This window comes from Danio aesculapii, chromosome 1, assembly GCF_903798145.1.
Source record: "Danio aesculapii chromosome 1, fDanAes4.1, whole genome shotgun sequence".
Lineage (NCBI taxonomy): Eukaryota > Metazoa > Chordata > Actinopteri > Cypriniformes > Danionidae > Danio > Danio aesculapii.
This window is the reverse complement of record NC_079435.1, coordinates 38,798,138-38,818,728: the sequence shown is the minus strand read 5'-3', so window position 1 is coordinate 38,818,728 and position 20,591 is coordinate 38,798,138. Positions and strand designations below refer to the sequence as shown.

At 33.7% G+C, this 20,591-nt stretch overlaps 1 protein-coding gene across 1 annotated transcript in view; it reads right to left on the bottom strand.

The window, feature by feature from the left end:
- The window catches only part of chrna8 (cholinergic receptor, nicotinic, alpha 8), a 157,425-nt gene that overhangs the window by 1,919 nt on the left and 134,915 nt on the right, over nucleotides 1-20,591 (bottom strand). Inside the window, exons 5-9 of the mRNA XM_056460106.1 lie at nucleotides 17,903-17,982; nucleotides 16,482-16,649; nucleotides 6,474-6,668; nucleotides 4,456-4,542; nucleotides 4,214-4,323 (exon numbers count right to left, since the gene is read on the bottom strand). Of these exons, the coding sequence (XP_056316081.1) occupies nucleotides 4,214-4,323; nucleotides 4,456-4,542; nucleotides 6,474-6,668; nucleotides 16,482-16,649; nucleotides 17,903-17,982 (640 nt within the window). The remainder of the gene's footprint in view (nucleotides 1-4,213; nucleotides 4,324-4,455; nucleotides 4,543-6,473; nucleotides 6,669-16,481; nucleotides 16,650-17,902; nucleotides 17,983-20,591) is intronic.

The window sequence follows — 20,591 nt, the reverse complement described above, 5'->3', positions numbered from 1 at the left end:
TGGGCCTTATTATACACTCGGCGCATCAAGGTGCAAGATGTGTTTGCTGTGATTTGTTGCTATTTTCAGAACAGTGCAACCCTAATTTTCATGTTTTGCGCCACATTGTTTAAATAGCAAATCCATTTGTACCACCTTGGGAACTCATACGTGTGCTCGTCTAAAAATTAGGTGTTTTGAGGTGCATTATTAGTGCATTGCTATTTTGAGAAACTGAGGTAGACTGCACCATTGAGCAACTAAAAGCTGGTCTAAAGTCCAGCACAGAGCGCGTTACTTATGCGCCTATGCGTGTCCAAACATACACATTGTTTAACACACATACAGAATGTACAGCAATACACAAATATCTTTACTTTAAAAAAAAGTAAGAATTAAAATGTTACCAAAATTTTCTAAATAAATATAAAAATCCCTGCCTTCCTGTCTTCATGTCTGGAGGGCCTTTTTTAGTTTATTCATGACAAAATTTGCATTTGTATAATGTTATTATTATTAGCAGTATTATTTATTATGTGTAGGCTATTGGATGTCTTCAGTGGAGTGCATCCAACACCGTTTCCTTATCCACGAACGTAAAGGGGTATAGAGTAAAAGTAAAGTAAAGAGAAAGTAAAGAGGCCGAATGGAGGAGGCTCATTCTTTATCCTCGTGCTGCAGATGGTCTGTTTAACTGTTTTTAACTGCACAAAAATGAAGCATTCAGTTTTTCCACTTACAAAGTCCACCATTTAAATAGCAAATGCGCAATGGCGCGACGCAACTGACCTGTTAAAGGGAATGGGAGACGAGACTCTGATTGGTTTAATGCACGTTATTCTCAAAACACACCCATAACTCATTAAGAGAATAAGCACAACACTATTAGACTATGCGCTGGGGCGCAAAGCGTTTTTTTCCGTCCTTAAAATAGCAAAAGTGGATTCGAAGACGCCAATTCGAAGAGATAGCACTCTCATGGCATCTGCCATTACAAAGCAATAATCAGCTGCATACTCCAAGGAACCACCACTGACAAAATCTTGCTGTAGCTTGGATGCAAGTTTTATTTATGAAGTTTTAATTAATTAGCCTACTGTTATAACTGAAATTTGTACAATCAGTACCGCCGCTCCCTATATGCAGAGTACGCAGGCTGCGTAGGGCCTCGACTCCGGAGAGGGGCACCATCTCGGTTGCTCAAAAAAAGTTATTCATATTTATCTAATAATATTAACATAAACTGAGTGTAAATAAAATATACATTGATAATATGTTGTTAAATACATTTTTAAAAATCCTTTTATGACTAACGCAAAAACAAACATGTGACATAATTTTTTCCATGTACGCGCATAGCCCAATGGCATAGCTGCGTATGCGCGGCGCAGTCCGGTCTACTTATCTTTGCAGCTGCCAGTTGCAGCTCTATGCCCGGGAAAAGACAACAGTAGTCTGGAGCCGAGAAGAGGAAAAAAGTACAAGATGAATCGCGTGCATCACTTTCAGATAAATTAGAGAGACTAACGTTTAAACTTTCCCACAACTGCACCAAATCTGCCTGATTTGTTGTTTACGTTCAGTTTCTTGCTTTGCTGCTATGCATTGTGCTTTAAACTATGACAGGACATGCTTTTTGACTTTTCGCATTTGCTCTCTTCCCCTATGTTGCTGATAATTACACAAACAATAACAAATTATTAATATTAACTTGTGCAATACTTTACAATTCTGTTTGCACACCAGCTACATACACATGCACTGCACACTTATTTCACTGTATGTATTATTTATTATATAGTTATTATATTATATAGTTCTCATTCATTCATTCATTCATTCATTTTCTTTTTGGCTTAGTCCCTTTATTAATCCGGGGTAGCCACAGTGGAATGAACCGCCAAATTATCCAGCACATGTTTTATGCAGCGGATGCCCTTTCAGCTGCAACCCATCTCTGGATAACATCCACACACACACTCATTCACACTCATACAGTACAGACAATTTAGCCTACCCAGTTCACCTGTACTGCATGTCTTTGGACTGTGGGGGAAACCAGAGCACCCGGAGGAAACCCACGCGAACGCAGGGAGAACATGCAAATTCCACACAGAAACGCTAACTGACCCAGCCGAGGCTCGAACTAGCGACCTTCTTGCTGTGAGGCGACAGCACAACCTACTGCGCCACTGCATCACCTTATATAATTCTATATTATATAATTTTTTGCAGACAATAAAGCCGCTTTAGTCTTTAGATCTGTGGATTGGTGTGTTTTTAATAGCCTGATTTTTCATTTTTGTACATTACAATATGAAATAACAAAACTGAGTCATTCTGATATTTCTGAAAGATCAGTAATATGAAATGAGTAAAACTAATGTATATAAATAAATAAATAAATTAATTAATTAATTAATACATGTTTAAATACATATGTTTGTGGGCTTTTGTTCCTCTGCAAGGGCACCCTTTTGGCCAGCAGCGGCCCTCTGTACAATACATAGAAATGGTGAAGCTGATTGGTTATGGTTATGGTCAAATGATATACTGTGAATTTGCAGTGTTCTGAAAATTGTGAAGATTTTTTCAATTTTGCTGTGCATCGTGACCACATTGCACTTTATTTGCACAAGATTGTCTTGCATCTACATTTTAAATAAGCAAGCCAAACACAATAATTAGAGGTTTCTCTGTGCCTGCTCAAAATTTAGTGAAAAACATCATGCCCCTAGAATTATAGTATACAGTTGTAACTGCTGTGTAAATGCATTCATGCCACCCCTGAGCAGTGTTAAACACTCTCTGTGAAGACACATAAATGTTTCTTCAGAAGCACTTCTGTTCCTCGTTTGCAGTGTAAAATGACATACTGTATTACCGCAGGGCTGTTATGACGGAATCATGCTTGATTCTGATTGAACTGACTGATTAAAACTCTAAGGTGTGCAATTACTGTCAGGAAAACACACGGCTAAAGAAGTTCCAGACACGTCTTGACCACATTACAGTTTCATATCACTACGCTGAATGAGTTCAGTCTTTTCACAGCTTACAACTCAAAAATCAAAACAAAATCAAATCAAAACAAAACATCGGGCTTTGGAATTGACAAGTAAAGGCATCAAGGACAATGGCATTAAACCTCATAATGATTCATTTACACAATGTTTAACGTGGCATATCATCTTTACACTGAATTCTGAGCAGACATAGACATGTATATGTTTAGGGCTGTGTAATGATTATTTAAGAAACTACTGTAGTACTACACACAGGAGATATCTCGCGAATTTGACAAATGTCTTGAATTACAACACTTGTCTTTAGGTGGAATAACTGACTCTGGTTTATTGGATAATTAGAAAAATAATGCACACCTGAGGTACAACAGAAACTGCTTTGCATTGTGCCTCTAAATGTCCACTAGTGTGGAGTTGAATGTTGACAACACGTCTCTCAAAATGTGTTTTTAAAGTTTAATGTCTGGACTAGACAGCTTCTATAAAACATCATGCACAAAATGACAAAGTGGCAGGCAAGATGTCAGTCTAACTCTTGTTTACATAGAAAAACAATTTAAATGCATGCAGTGGAGAGCAGAAAAGGTGTTATTTGTGAGCCTGTGAAGCAGCCTGACCTAGAAACTGAAGACAATCTGACGTATAGTCTTATCATTTTTAATTTGTTTGTATTAAATTTGGGTTGGATTCATCTTAATTCTAGATTAAATCAACATGTATCTAATAACTCCCTAACTTGCACCAAGCTTTAAACTGAAAATAATGAAATAAACACAACAGTGCTATATTTAAACCATCGGTTTGATACTGGGTTTAATTTCACAGTAAAAGAATGACTAATTAATTGTTGCTTTATCATTTTAAAATCAGATTCAAGTCCAAAACCAATAGTAATTTGTTAATGAAGAGATTTAAAATGTCTATATGACATTATATGAATTTAAAATATAAATATGACATTTTAAATCTCTTCATTAATATATATATATAATTTGTTTTAGTTTATAATGAAAATAAAATGTTCTTCATTCTTCAGAATATCTTGTTCTGTGTTCAAGACAGCCGTTTAGAACCACTTGAGTAATTTTTGAGTGAGCTATGATTTTGAGTGAACAGCAATAACCTTGTTCTGAGGTCACAGTCCATCATGCATCTTTTTTTAATCTTCATATTAAACAGTCTGTTTCATTTAAAGAGTTTCAGCTCACCCATCTTGGCATCTTTCCCCCTTGTGGATCATGATGATGAAACTGCAGAACAAGAACGGTGACAACAACCGACAAGCCCACGATCATCATGGTGCTGGCAAAGTACTGAGCTACAGAGCCAAAGAAGACACAACACTGTTAAACCCAGTAAGCCATCAAAAAGTTTTTTATGAGATTCAATATTCAGATTCTTGGACACATTCTTTGAAAATTGCGCAATCTGGATGATGCACTCCACTCACCTATGAGAGGAACAGAATCAGAGGTTGCTGGCATGATCTCGGCCACCAGCAACATGAAGACAGTCAATGACAGAAGAACAGTGATACCTGACGAATGGAAAAGGTAGGAGTAAAACAAATGAATGCCATTCCTTCATGTCTAATTACTGTACATATATCAGATCTGTAGCCAGACTGGTAAAAGGGTTGGTTCTTTTTTCTCAAAAAGTGGATCATTTTGCAGTTATCCACCTCATTTTCTTTTTAATTTTGTGTAAAATTTAGCATTTAGAGTGACATTTTAAGCAGTATTTTATTTTATTTTTTGCTGATTATCTTGTCCAATTGTTATCAAAAACATTGCCTAAATATTCTGACTCAAGAAAAAAAAAACTTAATTTTAAAATACAAATTTATCATCATATATCATTAGAATATATAAATAAATATTTAAAATGAGGAATCTGTTCAAGTTACAAACAAACTGGCCAGCACCTCAGTCACTTTCTTCAGTTCGAATTTTTCAGTTCGAATTTACAGTATGTTGCATCTTTTCTTGCACAGCTGGATGTTGGAATAATAGTTTGCATTGGCCAAAACTGATTAGAAAAAGTCACGACAGCCAACAGAGAATTCCGCTTAGTCTTGAAGACGTCTTCGATGGGTTATTTTCATTATTTATGATGGCGTAGTATTGGCTCATTGTCTGTCGAACCACCCATCGTCATCATGGTTTAGTTTTACATTTACAACATCCTGATCCTCACTTTAAGGCCAACTCAGACCACACAAATGTCAATAAACAACAACAAATAAGTTGATCATTGTATTTAGAATGCTGCCTCAACAATTATCATACTCAATAATTAACTAATCAATTAAATGATCCTTTTTAAAGAGGCAAAAAAGACATTTACATGAAGGCTATTTGGTCCTGGGTCAGATTAAGTATAAGTTTGTTTCCATAATCATAAAACACTGCTCAGACGTTCCACAAACCAACAAATGCTTACTAAATATCTAAAACGAACCTGTTTGTTGCTGTTTGTCTATGCGGTGTGAATTAGCCTTTACTTGAAAGGGTGTTCATATGACTGTCATGAATTATGGCATGACACATCATGAATATAAATTAGAATGAGATTTTTATTCATGCTTATAACAACTGTCATTAAGAGTTATTTGCTCAGTTATGTCTTTTTATATGCAAATATTACATTGTTTGAGATGTCTTTGTGACTACTTGACATACACGTCACAATCTGTCTTTGTAACCAAGACAACAAAACCTGTCAGTGTCTTTGTTATGACGACAAGATTACATAATTTGTCATAAATCTGTCATAAACATGACTGTCATGAGGCCATACATTTTTATAACAGCGTCATTATTATAGTATTTTTTTTTACCCCAACTGCTTTGGCATAAATTGAATTTGACATTAAAATGGCATATAATGACGGTTTTATCAATTTATTTGAAATATGAGTATTGAGTATTGACACTTTTAATACGAAATTTAAAAAATTAAGTTGTCCTGACAAAAACATCTCAAACAACATCACCTTTGAATTTAAAAATACATAACTGAGTGAGTGACACTTAATGGCAGTTGTCATAATCATGCATACAGTCATGATTATAAAGGTGTCATGACACTCTTTCAAGTATAGGCCAATTCATGCTGCACAGATGAACACCAACAAAGAAGTCTGTTGGAGTTTGTTGGATCAGTGTGTTACCCCTATTGGCATCTGTTGCCATTGATAAGAGTTTGTTTTCACCTGACTGAACATGCTCAATCAGAGTTTGTTGGATCACGGAACATCTGAGCAGAGTGATATGTTTATTTTCCAATGGTAACAAACTCAGACATCAAGTAAACACCCCTACAAGCAAAGTGTTACCTTTTGTGTGTTTTTTAAAGTTCATTGTAAGCTCATTGTCTTCCAAACAGTTGAAATAAAAGTAATATGAATTTCCCCAATTCTCCCCAAAAGAGAAAGCTGTACTTTACAGTATGTGATGTTGATCTTACCCAATGAAATTTTCTCTCCAGAATCGGCTGGCAGCAGGAAGACGAGCAGCGCCAGGCCGGAGATGAGCACACAGGGAATGAGCAGGTTCAGACCATAGTACAATGTTCGCCTGCGCATTGTTACTGTAAATGTCACGTCAGGATAGGGCTCCTTACAGCACTCATAATACAGCTCATTACGCTTCCCAGGGACCCCTGACACAAGACAAAACAACACATTTGGGTTATGTCATAAAACAGCAGGCCTTTTCCACAAATACACTAGACTCTGGTGTCCTATTACTTTTTATGTAGCAACCTCATGTTTTTGTTGTTAGAAATATTAGATATTGTCTAACATAGAATGCATCGATTTGAAAAGTGGCTGGTTTTAAGCAAACCTCTCCCCATAATGATGATATTTCTGTCACATATCAGTATCAGTTTTGCTATGAAAACCCACGTTAAGTAAAACGTGATTCTGTAAAGACCAGTCAGCAACAAACACTTGTCAGGTTTTCTCAGATGAGTGTGCTGCTCTTGTTGGCATCTGTTGGATTATTTTATTAATTTTTTGCCCACTGAACATGCTGAATCTACACTTTTCAGGTCGTAGAATAAGAAACGATGTGTAGTATTCTGGTGATTGTCCTCAGTTGTTTCCATCTGTTGGTGTGGAGTAAATTGCTCTTAGGTCATAATAGCAACATACCTTGTCATATTGAGAAAAAACATCTAATAAAAATGCTAAACATTCTCATAATAGTTAATAAATAATGATACTTTCACTTAATAATGACTTGCACTACAATGCAGAGTAATTATTTTGGGAAAATGTCTCATAAAATGTGAAATTTTATTGTCTACTTAAGTGTTTTTATAGTCTTTATTCATAGACTATTTTAAAGTGTTATTCATTATTTTGAGTTATTACCATGAGTAAACTAATTAATAATGGAAAAACTGTCATTAAAATGAAATTGTGTATCATTATAGAACAGTTTCAACTGAAAAGAAATCTCACTGCAAGATACAAATGGACATTGTTTTCCTAGTTTTAGAATGTTTTTCATTATTATTATTATTATTATTATTATTATTATTATTATTATTATTATTATTATTATTATTATTATTTAATATGATATTTTTTCTTTATGATATGCTAAGCAGTAATTTGACATCTTCAGGGATCATAACTTTGACCCATATTACTGACAACTAGCTGCATTAATAAGTGATGTAATGACATTAGTAAAAACTGATGAGGCCTTTAAATGTCACCATTGTGTTTTTGTCCTAACATTTATCAAAATAAGCAAAAACAAAAGATACAATCAATGTTAATCTCAAAACATAGAACTTTCTATTGGGATATTTTTGCCTTGTAATTAAAACACACAAAGTATTGGCCTATAAGGCAATAATAAACTGTGGACTTTGATTGAATCAAGCACTAATTAAATTAAGTGAGGTTAGTTGACACTGAATCACTCAAATAATAATGATTTGATGTACTTAATGATTTGAAGTGTGTGAACTCCAAATTTGATTGTATTAAGCTGAACTTTGACTGAGTTGCAGCAGATTTGTTGTTCTCTGCATTTTTTGCACCAGGCTATAAGGATAATAAATCGAAGTACTGTAATTTTTAGTTTATGTAGTTGTGTTTGTTGTACAGTACAAGATTGACATACAGAAAGAAATAACAATGTTAGGGTGGCACGGTGGCTGGGCCAGGAGATATTTCTGTGTGGAGTTTGCATGTTCTCCCTGTGTTCATACGGGTTTCCTCTGGGTGCTCCAGTTTCCCCCACAGTCGAAAGACATGTACTATAGGTGAATTGGGTAAACTAAAATTGGCCGTAGTGAATAAATGTGTGTGTGAATGAGAGAGTGTATGGATGTTTCCCAGTGCTGGGTTGTGACTGGAATACATATGGATAAAGAGTCTAGTGCGGATAAAACATATGCCAGAGTAATTGGTGGATCATTCCGCCATGGCGACTCCTGATAATTCAGGGACTAAGCCAGAAATCATTTTTTGTAAATCACTATTTTTAATAGATTATTTTTATATTTGTGTAGTTTGAAGTTTGATGTTTAAGAAAATACACTTTTTTTAAAAACATTTTACTGATTTGTACTAAAAAAATGTCATATGGTGTGAGAAGACAAAAAATGAAGTAACTTCCAGCTGCAACCCAGTACTTGGAAACACCTATACACACTCATACACAACAGACAATTTAATTTATTCAATTCACCTAGACTGCATGTCTTTGGACTGTGGGGCAGCACCCGGAGGAAACCCAAGTCAACACGGCGAGAACATGCAAACTCCACAAGGAAATGCCAGCTGACCCAGTCATGACTTGAAACAGCGACCTTAGTGCTAACCATTGAGCCACTTTTATGTGAGAGTGATTAATCTTATCTTCATGTTGTGCTATTTATTTTGTATGAAATAATGAATAATATTTTTTTTCTCCATGACTTCACAAAAAGGGGCTGCATGGTGGCTCAGTGGTTAGCACTGTCGCTTCGCAGTAAGAAGGTCGTTGTTTCAAGTCCCAGCTACAGTAGGTCAGTTGGCGTTTCTCTGTGGAGTTTCCTATGGGTGCTCCGATTTCCCCCACAATCCAAAAACATGCGCTAAGGTGAATTGAACTAAATTGGCTGTGAATGAGTGTGTATGGATGTTTTCCAGTACTGAGTTGCAGCTGGAATGGCATCCGCTGTGTTAAACATATGCTGGATAAGTTGGCGGTTCATTCCACTGTGGTGACCCCTGATGAATAAAGGGAATAAAGCCTGATTTATACTTCTGCGTCAAGTGATCGCCGTGACCTACGGCGCAAACATTGCACGTAGGCGTGCATTTATACTTCTGCGCGCTGTTTCTGTTGCTCTGCAATACACTTCCGAAACGCTAGCTGGCAGTAGGTGTTTATGTTCCTCTGTGTTGAGTTTCTTCGCTGGTGTTTTGTTTTTTCTGAACGCTTTCCTCAATGTACAAGTGGCTCAAATCCGCTCATTTTGAGGAGGGAACCGGCGGATGTGCAACAACTTTAATCGTAAGGTAGACACAAAACAGCAGTCTCCATCCGGAGCTCTTTCATGGGACTCCACACTTGTCAACACTCGCTACATCACGCTTGCACGGCTCTCACCTCCGCCCACACTCGTCAGCCCTACCAAGCCAACCAATCACAGAGCTACGCGTACGCATTACATTTTTTGAGAGGTGCGCGTCAGCGATGCTGACAGCCATGGCGAGGGGCTATGCGTCCACACGTAGGCTGCGCCCTAGCATGTGCGTGAGCTTGATGCAGAAGTATAAATCAGCCTTAAGCCAAAGGAAAATTAATGAATTAATGACTTCACACACACAAAAAACCAACAAAAATTAAGAATTTTAAAGTGAAACATTTTGAGACAAAAACGTAACAGGTGACTGTCATGGGGTTTAATTTTGTGGTGAAATAACCACACAGAAGAACAATATTTAATTTGCCTTCAAAAGTATGCTATGCAGTATATGAATGAGTCAGCAAAATGGTTCAAGGAAAATCTAAGTAAGGACTTCAAAGTGACCCATTCACAACACAGCTGAGATGAAAATAGTGGCTGTCTGCCAAAAAGAGCTTTTTTTGTGACAGGACCAAATCACAGACAGGATTTTTGTGACCTGTACAGTGCATAACCTCTAAAATAGTCTTTGCTGTTATTAAACCTAAAGCAAACACAAGAATCAGACATTATTTACTCTATTTGCTTCGTGTCCTTCCTCTGTTCGTGTGCACAAAACAAATATTTGTTTTCATTCCCTATTTTAATTTTTTTCCAATGTAATCCACTTAATCCTAAAACGCTGTGCAAAGTATGAATGCAATTCAATAATTCAACAAAAGCCCAAGCCAAGTGGATTGATATTAAATGCCAGCTATAATGTAAAAATGCTATCCAAACTTTAAAATGCATGAAGATTACATCATTTCTGCTGGTTGCATTAGTAAAAGGAAACAATAACATGATATGTTGCAAATGTGACAGTGTTGATCTGTCAGGGTCAGGCAGCCCTCCTCTCCGATTGATTAAAAATTAAATCAAAATTGTAATTAATCAAACTGGGCAGGCGGAGAAAAAGCTTTCATCAGGATTTCACGCTGGTCAGAATTGTCATGGCACTTAGAGACAATCACATCAAAGGAAATTGCTGGTTTGAGTCATTTAACTGATTACAAAGGGCTACCTAGGTTTTGTGCTTTATATGTGTGCGAGAGTGTGTTTGTGTGTTTGAGGTGGGAGGAAACTTATACAATCATGCAAATTTGTCAGAGGAATGGACAAACATGAAAAACATCTAATAGAGCACAGAAAGGTACAGAAAGATTCTTGTTACGTATTGGTGGTCAAAATCCATTTAATATAAGTGTAATAATACACATGTCACAGTTTTTTTTTACCGTACACAGAATACTTCAAACAAAACATTTTTTTTCTATATTTACAATAAAATTATAAAATATATTGAACTGTATACAATTAGAAATGTATACAATTAGAAATGTATACAATTAAATATATATATATATATATATATATATATATATATATATATATATATATATATATATATATATATATATATATATATATATATATATGTGTATGACATGTACAGGTGAATTGGGTAGGCTAAATTGTCCGAAGTGTATGTGTGTGAATGAGTGTGTATGGATGTTTCCCAGTGATGGGTTGCAGCTGGGTTATCCGCTGTGTAAAACATGTGCTGGATAAGTTGGCGGTTCATTCCGCTATGGCGACCCCAGATTAATAAAGGGACTAAGCCGAAAAGAAAATAAATGAATGAATGATAATAATAATAATATAAATTAATATTAGAGTGATTTCTGAGTCATGTGACTCTAAAGACTGGAGTAATGAAGCTAAAAATTCATCGTTAAAAACTGTAATAAATTACATTATAAACTACTTTTGAACAGTTATTTTATAGTGCAATAAAAATTTACAATCATACAATCTGTACTGTATTTTTGATTAAATAAATGCAGCTTTGGTGAGCAGGAGAAACTTATTTAAAACAAAAAACAAATGACCCCAAGCTTTTGACCGTTTGTGTAGATACCACTGTAAAAAATCATGTTGCTACAACTTATGTTTGAAAACTCCTTATGTCAAATATACTAACGCTCAGCCTCAACTACTTTCCTTTAATAAAATACAGAGTAACACTTTATAATAACTACATGCTATACATCATTTACTAGCATCTAGTGAATTCATTATTTGTTAAGCATTAACTCTACATTAATAAATATTAGTAAGCAGTTTATAACTGCAGCTACAAATGCTCTATTCTTTACTTTTAAACACATTTATAATGCGCTTAATAATTGTACTTTCATACTTTGTTAATAATTTATTTTTCATTACTAAATTAAGTATTGCATTATTTACAAACTATTTGCATTTAAGAGTAGTCAGTTGTTTTTAAGTTCGTTCAGAATGAGTTAGTAAATGATTCATAAATCATTGAAATCAACATTTAGATATCTTATAATTCAGGGATATGGTTACTAATGGGGATCCTGATAAATAAATAAATAAATAAATAAAATGTATGTTAATAAATGTTTTGTTAACTCAACTTCTTGCAGTTCTGTGACCTAATCTAAAGTAAGGAATATTAATGCTTTATAAACCCCTTCTTAATGACTATTAAAGACTCAGTATTAAATCAATAATAATCTTTGCAATCTTCTCTAAAAATAAAAATTACTGTAAAGTTTAAACATTGCTGAATGACAAGAGTGTTAAAATACAACATAAAATTGGATAAAACTACAACAATATAATAATTTAACAATATAATAAGATTCAATATTTAAACTGTACAATAATTTTATTTTAGATAAGATTACAAAGATTTATTTTTCACTTGATGCAGTTTCATTTGTGTATCTTCAAACGAATAGAAATGAATAATGTCATTTAAGTACTTTTTTCTCGTTTAGAAATGAACAGATTTATTTAATTTATTTAGTCATTTAGAAGGGATTTATAAAGCATTAATTTTCCTCATTTTAGATTAGGTTGAGTTAATAAAGCATTTATTAACATACAAATTAACTATTAGTATATGCCTGAATAATAAGATATCTAAATGTTGATTTCAATAGTTTATTAATCATTTACTAACTCATTCTGAACGATCTTTAAAACCACCAACTACTCTTAAATAACTGGCCAGTAAATAATGCAATACTAAATTTAGTGATGAAAAATAAATCATTAACAAATTATGAAAGTACAATTATTAAGCCATTATAAATGTGTTTGTAAGTCAAGAATACAGCATTTGTAGCTGCAGTTATAAACTGCTTACTAACGTTTAGTTAATTTAATTAAAAAAAAATCTTTCTTATTAATAATGAATAAACATGGAAGCTCAAATTTAGAAATAATAAATAACAATTTACAAACATGGAAGCTTAAACCTCATGACACAATGTATTTTCTTTACTTAATATACTTTACTTAATACTTACTGCCAATGACACACCTGCAAGTGTTTTTCATCACTAGTTTTCATAGCTTAGTATTCATTGTTCAAAGTCAAATGATTTAGTAGTCAGAGTCAGAGGTTTTTGAAAAATTTAAAGGAAGGCAAAAGAAATGCACTGCTTCTCTCATATCTGTTCCCAAAGCAGCTGAAAACACCTTTTCCACAAGCATTCATTAAATATGAACAAAAAGAATGTAAAAATGTTATTTAACTCATAAATAAGCAATGTAAACAATCATTTATCATTACAGTGGTCTATAAATATATTAATAATATAGATTCTAAAAGGTGTAGAAACTATGAATTAAATGACTGATTGGATTTAATACATTTTTGTTAAGGTAAGTGGTTGCAAACAATTAATACGGGCTGAATTTAAACAAACAAATTAAGCTGAACATTACTTAATTGAATTTGTTTGGTTAAATTCAGCCTGTACCTTAAAAAAAAATGCAAATCCCATGATATTTTCTTTCAGTGTAGTTTGAACATTTATTAAGTGCTTTATTAATGTATAGTTTTTATTAAATGTTATCATATATTGTCAGATCACCACTTAAAAGAAAATCTGTGTTAAAGTTATTTAACGGTTATAAACTGTACTTGTTATATTTTATTTTTAATTGTGTTTGCCCATATTTAACCCAGATTTGGGTCAAAATACATTTTTTAGAGTACATGTTTACATTTTCTGCAACTGCGTGACCAGTCATATTCAGCAGCGTGTGAAATGTATGTGTGTGTGTAATGTGTCGCTCCCTGCGGTGTTAAAGATGCCCATTCACAGACTGCCCATGCCACTGCACAACCTTGGCACGCAACTGGGCATTGGTGCCAGCCAGAATCAAAGCCAAAGCACTGCCAACCACCATCAGGACCCCATCTGTCGAACAGACCCGGGGTCGGGTTGGCATTGAAAGCGTAAAAATGCTAGACTGAGACAGAAACAGAGATATTAAACCGCCAAACACGATCAGATTAAGAGATTATAAAGCTGCGCAACACAAACATTCATTTCTAATAATAATATTTCTAATAATAGTGCAATGCGTCCTGTGGTGTTGGATGATTATAGTTTTGCGAAATGTTATTTAATCCTGTCATAAAATGAAACCACACAGAAAAGTGAATGACTTTGTTGTCATTGTCAGGATGTTAAAATTCAGTCTGTGCTGTCTTAATCCATGTGAATAGCAAGAAATGCTCTCACGAGAGTGTCAAGACATTCTTCAAGTCTTTTTTATTCTCCACCTGTGCGTATGGACATTAAAGAAGAGTGTCTTTCAAAGACCTTCTGTACCACGTGTTAAGTTTATGTTCCCTACAGTCCAGCACGAATGAAGAAATGATCCACTTAGCATTCAGATGAGCCAACATCACTTTTACACACTTTCCCATCAAACAGTTGTAGCGAGGAAATGATCAATAGATCAATAGAATGCCTCCAGGCAAAGAAAACCATTCAAACACACATGGCCTACACCGAGCACACAATAGCACATTAAACACTTGAAAGTCCAAAAGTGTGGAAGATTTATACCATTAAGAATTGAATGTGTGTGTCACAAGTCAGAAGGGATGTGTTTGTACTCTGTGCTTTCATAAAAATGGATTTGGCTCCTCACAAAATGATTTCTTTCACTTAAAACTGTCAGCCCTTAATGCATCACTTTCATAGTGCAAAAGTTGATCATGTCGAACTATTTGGAAAAACAGCTAAGAGCTTTGTTTACTTATAAGTAATTGTCTTTATTTCAACCAAGGCTCATTCTGATTACCACCTCTATATACATTTCTGGAGAGAGCAAAATACATCCCAGGAGCTATGTTTTTTTTGCAGTTTTTGTTTTTGCAAAAACCAGCGAGAGGCCACTGTGTGCGCTTTTTTAGATTTCAAATATCTCTCGCGAGTGCCATTTACGCCTGCTGTTCTCAACTCAACTCAACTCAATTTATTTCTATAGCACTTTCAACAAACCACAATGGGTACCAAAGTGCTGTACATAAAACACATAAAACGCATGCAAATATACACAAAAACCAAAATACATAAACTCACATCACATGATTAAAAGCTAAAGAAAATAAGTGTGTTTTCAGTGACCTCTGAAAAGACTCAAAAGTTGGAGCTGTTCTTAAGAAGAGTGAAAGATCATTCTAGAGTCTTCTCACGTAAATCCACCAGAGCCCGCTGTTGACTGACTGACTAACTGACCAACTGATTGACCAATAGTGTTTTTAAAAGCACCAACTGATCCACCTACGCCCTTCCCTAAACCCAAGCAACAGTTTTAAAAAGCAATTCAGAAAAAGAAAAGCCCTCGCCTGATTTTTCCACATTCTCACCCTGTTATTTATTTGTTTATTTATTTATTTTTTAGCTTTTGTTATTGTCTTATGTGCTTTCTGGAACCGTTCTTCATCATACTCTAACCCTGTTGATGCAGTCAACTTTGCTCTGCATCTCAAATCCGCCCACGTATGTGTCGAGCTACCAGACAAACAGTAAGCGGTTTGCTGCTAACCACAAAGGTGTCATACCGCCCTGTAGCATCGTTTTAAAGACAAAATGCAGCCATACATACTTCTGGCTACATAATTCGCAATCTTCAGAAATGTATATAGGGCTACGATTTCAGAATGAGTCTGTGTTGCTTCATTTAAAGTAATATTGTACTTGTCCACATGAAATAAAAAAATTACAGTGTTTATTCTGCTAGCACACATTGCTAGTCTTTAAGTCAAAGTGAATCATCAGTCAAGTTTACATTATTTTGTGATAAGTTATTTCTATTTGAATAAAAAAAAAGTAATATGTGCAGCCCCCACCTCTGTTCAAGTCCAAGCTGAGATCGGCATGATTTTTCACAACCCAGCATTTTATACGTCCTTCATAGGTGGTGTCAAGAGACTGACATAAACCACACAGATGTGACATAATAAACCGTGAAGTCAGGAATCATTTTTTATTCGTTGTATCTTTAGTTTGAATTTAAATCTCCTAGTCAGGCAGTGCAGGATCAGCATGATACACAGAGTGAAACAGAGCAATTGTCATTTTATCTTGTTCTTATTTGTTTAATTTGTGTTTAACTAACAATCATCTATCACATTTACTAGTTCAATTATGTTAAAAGCATGTAATCCAAATGAATAATAATTTTATATGCAATCAGAAAACATAAATCTTTGTTATATTTTTGTGTGTGTGTGTGTGTGTGTGTGTGTGTGTGTGTGTAAGAAAACATAGTTATTTTAAAATACACATGCTGCAAATCCTCACAACACAACCAAATACTAAAACGAGCTGCAAATACAGAAGGGCTCTGCAATACCTCATAATAAAAGGATTTAGAGCACATTTCTGTATCTGGTCAGAATCGTATTCAAGCAATATTGACTCTTTCACTATTGTATACATTTCCAGGCGTTCTTACCCACTAAATCCCACTCTCCATTGGGGATGTATGTAGAGATGTCCACTGCCTGCATCTGGAGGTCCAGCAGCCAGCCGTTATGAGTCCATGAGCCAAACTTCAGGTCACATTTCTGGATATCAAATGGGAACCAGCGCACATCTATGTAACACGTGCTCTTCAGAATACCTGCATGATTACACACAAGCATATACATGTATATACACAAACAAAAATCAACAGGTACAATAAAGAAAACACAATTTTTGAATGCTGAAATCATTTTAATTCTAAACTCTATTGTTTAACCTGCAAAACTAACATCTGATATTTCTGAATTATAATTCTGTTAATTAAATTAGTAAATACAATTAGCTAATAATTACTTTGATGTTTGGAGATAAATGACTTTAAAAATATAGTTTAAGGTTCCTTTGCAGTAATAATAATAATAATAATAATAATAATAATAATAATAATAATAATAATAATAGAAAATGGGAATTGATTATCTCAGTCATCAATCTGATTGATCTCGGTTAATATCACAATGACAAGTGGTTGATTAACATCAACAAACATTAATAAATGCTGACAATTGTATTAGTCATTGATAGCTAAATACACATGCACACACGTAATTGCAATTTAGACATCACAATGTGTGCAGAATGAAAATAAATATTTTTAGAGATGTATAGATAAGATAGATAAGTAAATTAGAGGATTCATTATAAAAATTAAACTAAAACCATAAAAAACATTTCCATTACTTGAGCTCAAAGAATCATGAACTGAAATAAAGTCAAACATTCAATAAATTTAACATTGTATTTTGCTTGCCAAGATGACATTTCTCATTTTTAAATTTAGTAGTTCTAAAACAAATAATAATACAATTTAATGGAAGAGATGTGTAAAAACATTAAAGAGACAAAACAAAAAATACTGAACTGTTAATTAATGCTAAATAAATACAGAAAATACCCAAATTTTTACTCAAAAATAGTTACTAATATCACTTGCTTTAAAAATTAACTTGTCGTCTGAATGTAGATATTTACAAGGAGCACTCACAGTACCAGATCCATTAACAACTTATGCCCTTGCACATCTTCATTTGGTGTTAAAACTAAAATCATTGTTATTTACATTGTATCATTACATTATTTACACAACATTATTTACTAAGGTCACAGTTGTTAGTTTACTGCTATTTGTGTCATTAAAAATCTTGTCTTAAATATTTCAATCGGCTGTTGGTGATCATGCCAAACCATCAATCAAACAGCACAAATTTCAGCCTTGAATTATAGGAATTATTTAGGATTCACAAAAATTTTTTCTCAGACAACCAAATTGTGACCAAAATTGCACAATGTGAGCTGGGCTTAAGACCATATTTGTGTGGTTAGTAACTGTTGTAAACGTATAGTTCTTACCTGGTGGGATGTACTGACAAGCACCTGATGCATTAACCAGGACATTTGTATGGAAGGTGGCATCAAACCTCTCATCAGCACTGCAGAGAAGAGCAGAACAAAGCCCAGTCAAAGTATTATCTGAACCACATCAATGTGAAAATGTGTAATCAGCCTACTTGATATAGTGTTTTCACAATGATTCATCAGTCTGACATATTGGTAGCTCAGAACACTGAACCAAATTAAAGCTACATATGTTGCTTATTACTGCTTCTGAAAATGATCATTATGATGTTTTAGGCTGTACTAACTGGTTGACCCAAACAAACAAACAAACAAACAAACAAACAAACGAACAAATGAACAAACAAAAAATAAATAAATAAATAAATAAATAAATAAATAAATAAATAAATAAATAAATAAATGAACAAATAAATAAATAAATAAATGAATAAATAAATAAATAAATAAATAAATAAATAAATAAATAAATAAATAAATAAATGAATAAATAAATAAATAAATAAATGAAATGAGGAACTACCCAGATAACAGGCAGCATTCTCAGAACATTCTGTAACATTCCACAAAGTTGAGTAAACATTAGAACACAACACTATTAATATAATGTTTTTTGGAGCATTCCTGTAACATTGTCAGAAAAACTTTCTTAGAACATTAATATATTGTGAATGAAATGTTCAAATGATATTTTTAAACAACTTTCTGACAAACATTAATATAACATGAAACGTTATTATAACAAACAAACGTTAATACATTGCGTAAAAAACTGTAAACCTAAAAAGAACCTTCTGCAATGATGTTTTAAATGTACTGAGAAAGGTAAAGAAATGTTCTTAGAACACTAATATAATGTGGATATAATGTTCTAATAAGATTTTAAGAACTTTAATGTTAATTATTAGCATTTACTAATGCTATTACAGTTGAAGTCAGAATTATTAGCCCCCCTTTGAATTTTTTTTTCTTTTTAAAATATTTTCTAAATGATGTTTAACAGAGCAGAGAAATTTTCACAGTATGTCTGATAATATTTTTTCTTCTGGAGAAAGTCTTATTTGTTTTATTTCGGCTGCAATAAAAGCAGTTTTAAACTTTTTAAACATCATTTTAAGGACAAAATTATTAGCCCTTTTAAGCTTTATATTTTCTTGATAGTTTACAGAACAAACCATTGTTATACAATAACTTTCTTAATTACCCTAACCTGCCTAATTAACCTAGTTAAGCCTTTAAATGTCACTTTAAGCTGTATAGAAGTGTCTTGAAAAATATCTAGTCAAATAATATTTACTGTCATCATGGCAAAGATAAAATAAATAAATAATTTTTATTTAAATATCAGTTATTAAAACTTTTGTTTATAAATGTGTTGAAAAAAATCTCTACGTTGAACAGAAATTGGGGGGAAAAACGGGGGTATAATTCTGACTTCAACTGTATAAACAAATATTATATATATATATATATATATATATATATATATATATATATATATATATATATATATATATATATATATTTAATAATTTTTTTTATATATATCTTAATGCATTGTCATTCTAAGAACAGTTAAAAAAATAGCATTGTATAGCTTAATTAGAAGGTTAAGGGAACATTTTTAGATGTTAGCTTGGAAACGTGTTTGTAGTTGGCCAAACTATCTCTGTTTATTTTAACTTTTCTGGTCAAGAAAATTGAGTATTAGGATAATATCTTAATTACTACTGCTCATATTTATCTTTTACCACCTATCAAATGCAGTTTTGCTAAATATTGCACCCTTTTCGTCTTATTAAGTCCTCGATATATTTACCACCAGTACAGCCACACATAAAGGTAACTGATTGGTCATTATGCAGCCTAAAATAGTTTCTACCCCATTAGCTCCCTGTAGAATAATATATGTGCCCTTGTCCTTGTGTGTCTTTCCAAGCTCCTACAAGAACAATATTCCTTTAATTACAATGTCCAATTCAATTGACATTGTGGTTACAAGGAAGCAGTCCAGCAGTTGTACTATTCAAAACCCTATTTATAATCAATCATACATACCAAAAGCACCATCAGCAGAATGATTAAGACATGAAGATGCAGGTAAAATCTCAGCAGGGACACAAGCGTTTGATAAAACCTTTACAACATTATGTTGTAAATCCTCAGTGACATTTAAGACTTATTAGTATGTAGGAGATACACAATATGCTTCTGAATATGCCATAGTAATTACACGTATGTCCTGACCTTTTATTTGACACATTTGTCAATTTAATTAATTTCTGGGTTTGTGTGTGTGTGTGTGAGTGGACACTGTGTACTGTGTGAACATACAAGTATGTGTGATTTATATTTAGATGTATATATTTGAGTATGTAGAAATGCACTTTGAGCAAAGATACTACATGCATGCTGAAGCAGAAAATAATAAATTAAGAAAAGTAGTGAATAAATTAATAAAGGACTATGTGCCATGGGCATCACAATGGCATAGTGGGTAGCACGATCGCCTCACAGCAAGAAGGTCACTGGTTCGAGCGTCAGCTGAGTCAGTTGGCATTTCTGTGTGGATTTTGCATGTTCTCCCTGTGTTCACGTGGGTTTCCTCTGGGTGCTCAGGTTTTCCCCACAAGTCCAAAGACATGCGGTACAGGTGAATTGGGTAAGCTAGATTGTCCTTAGT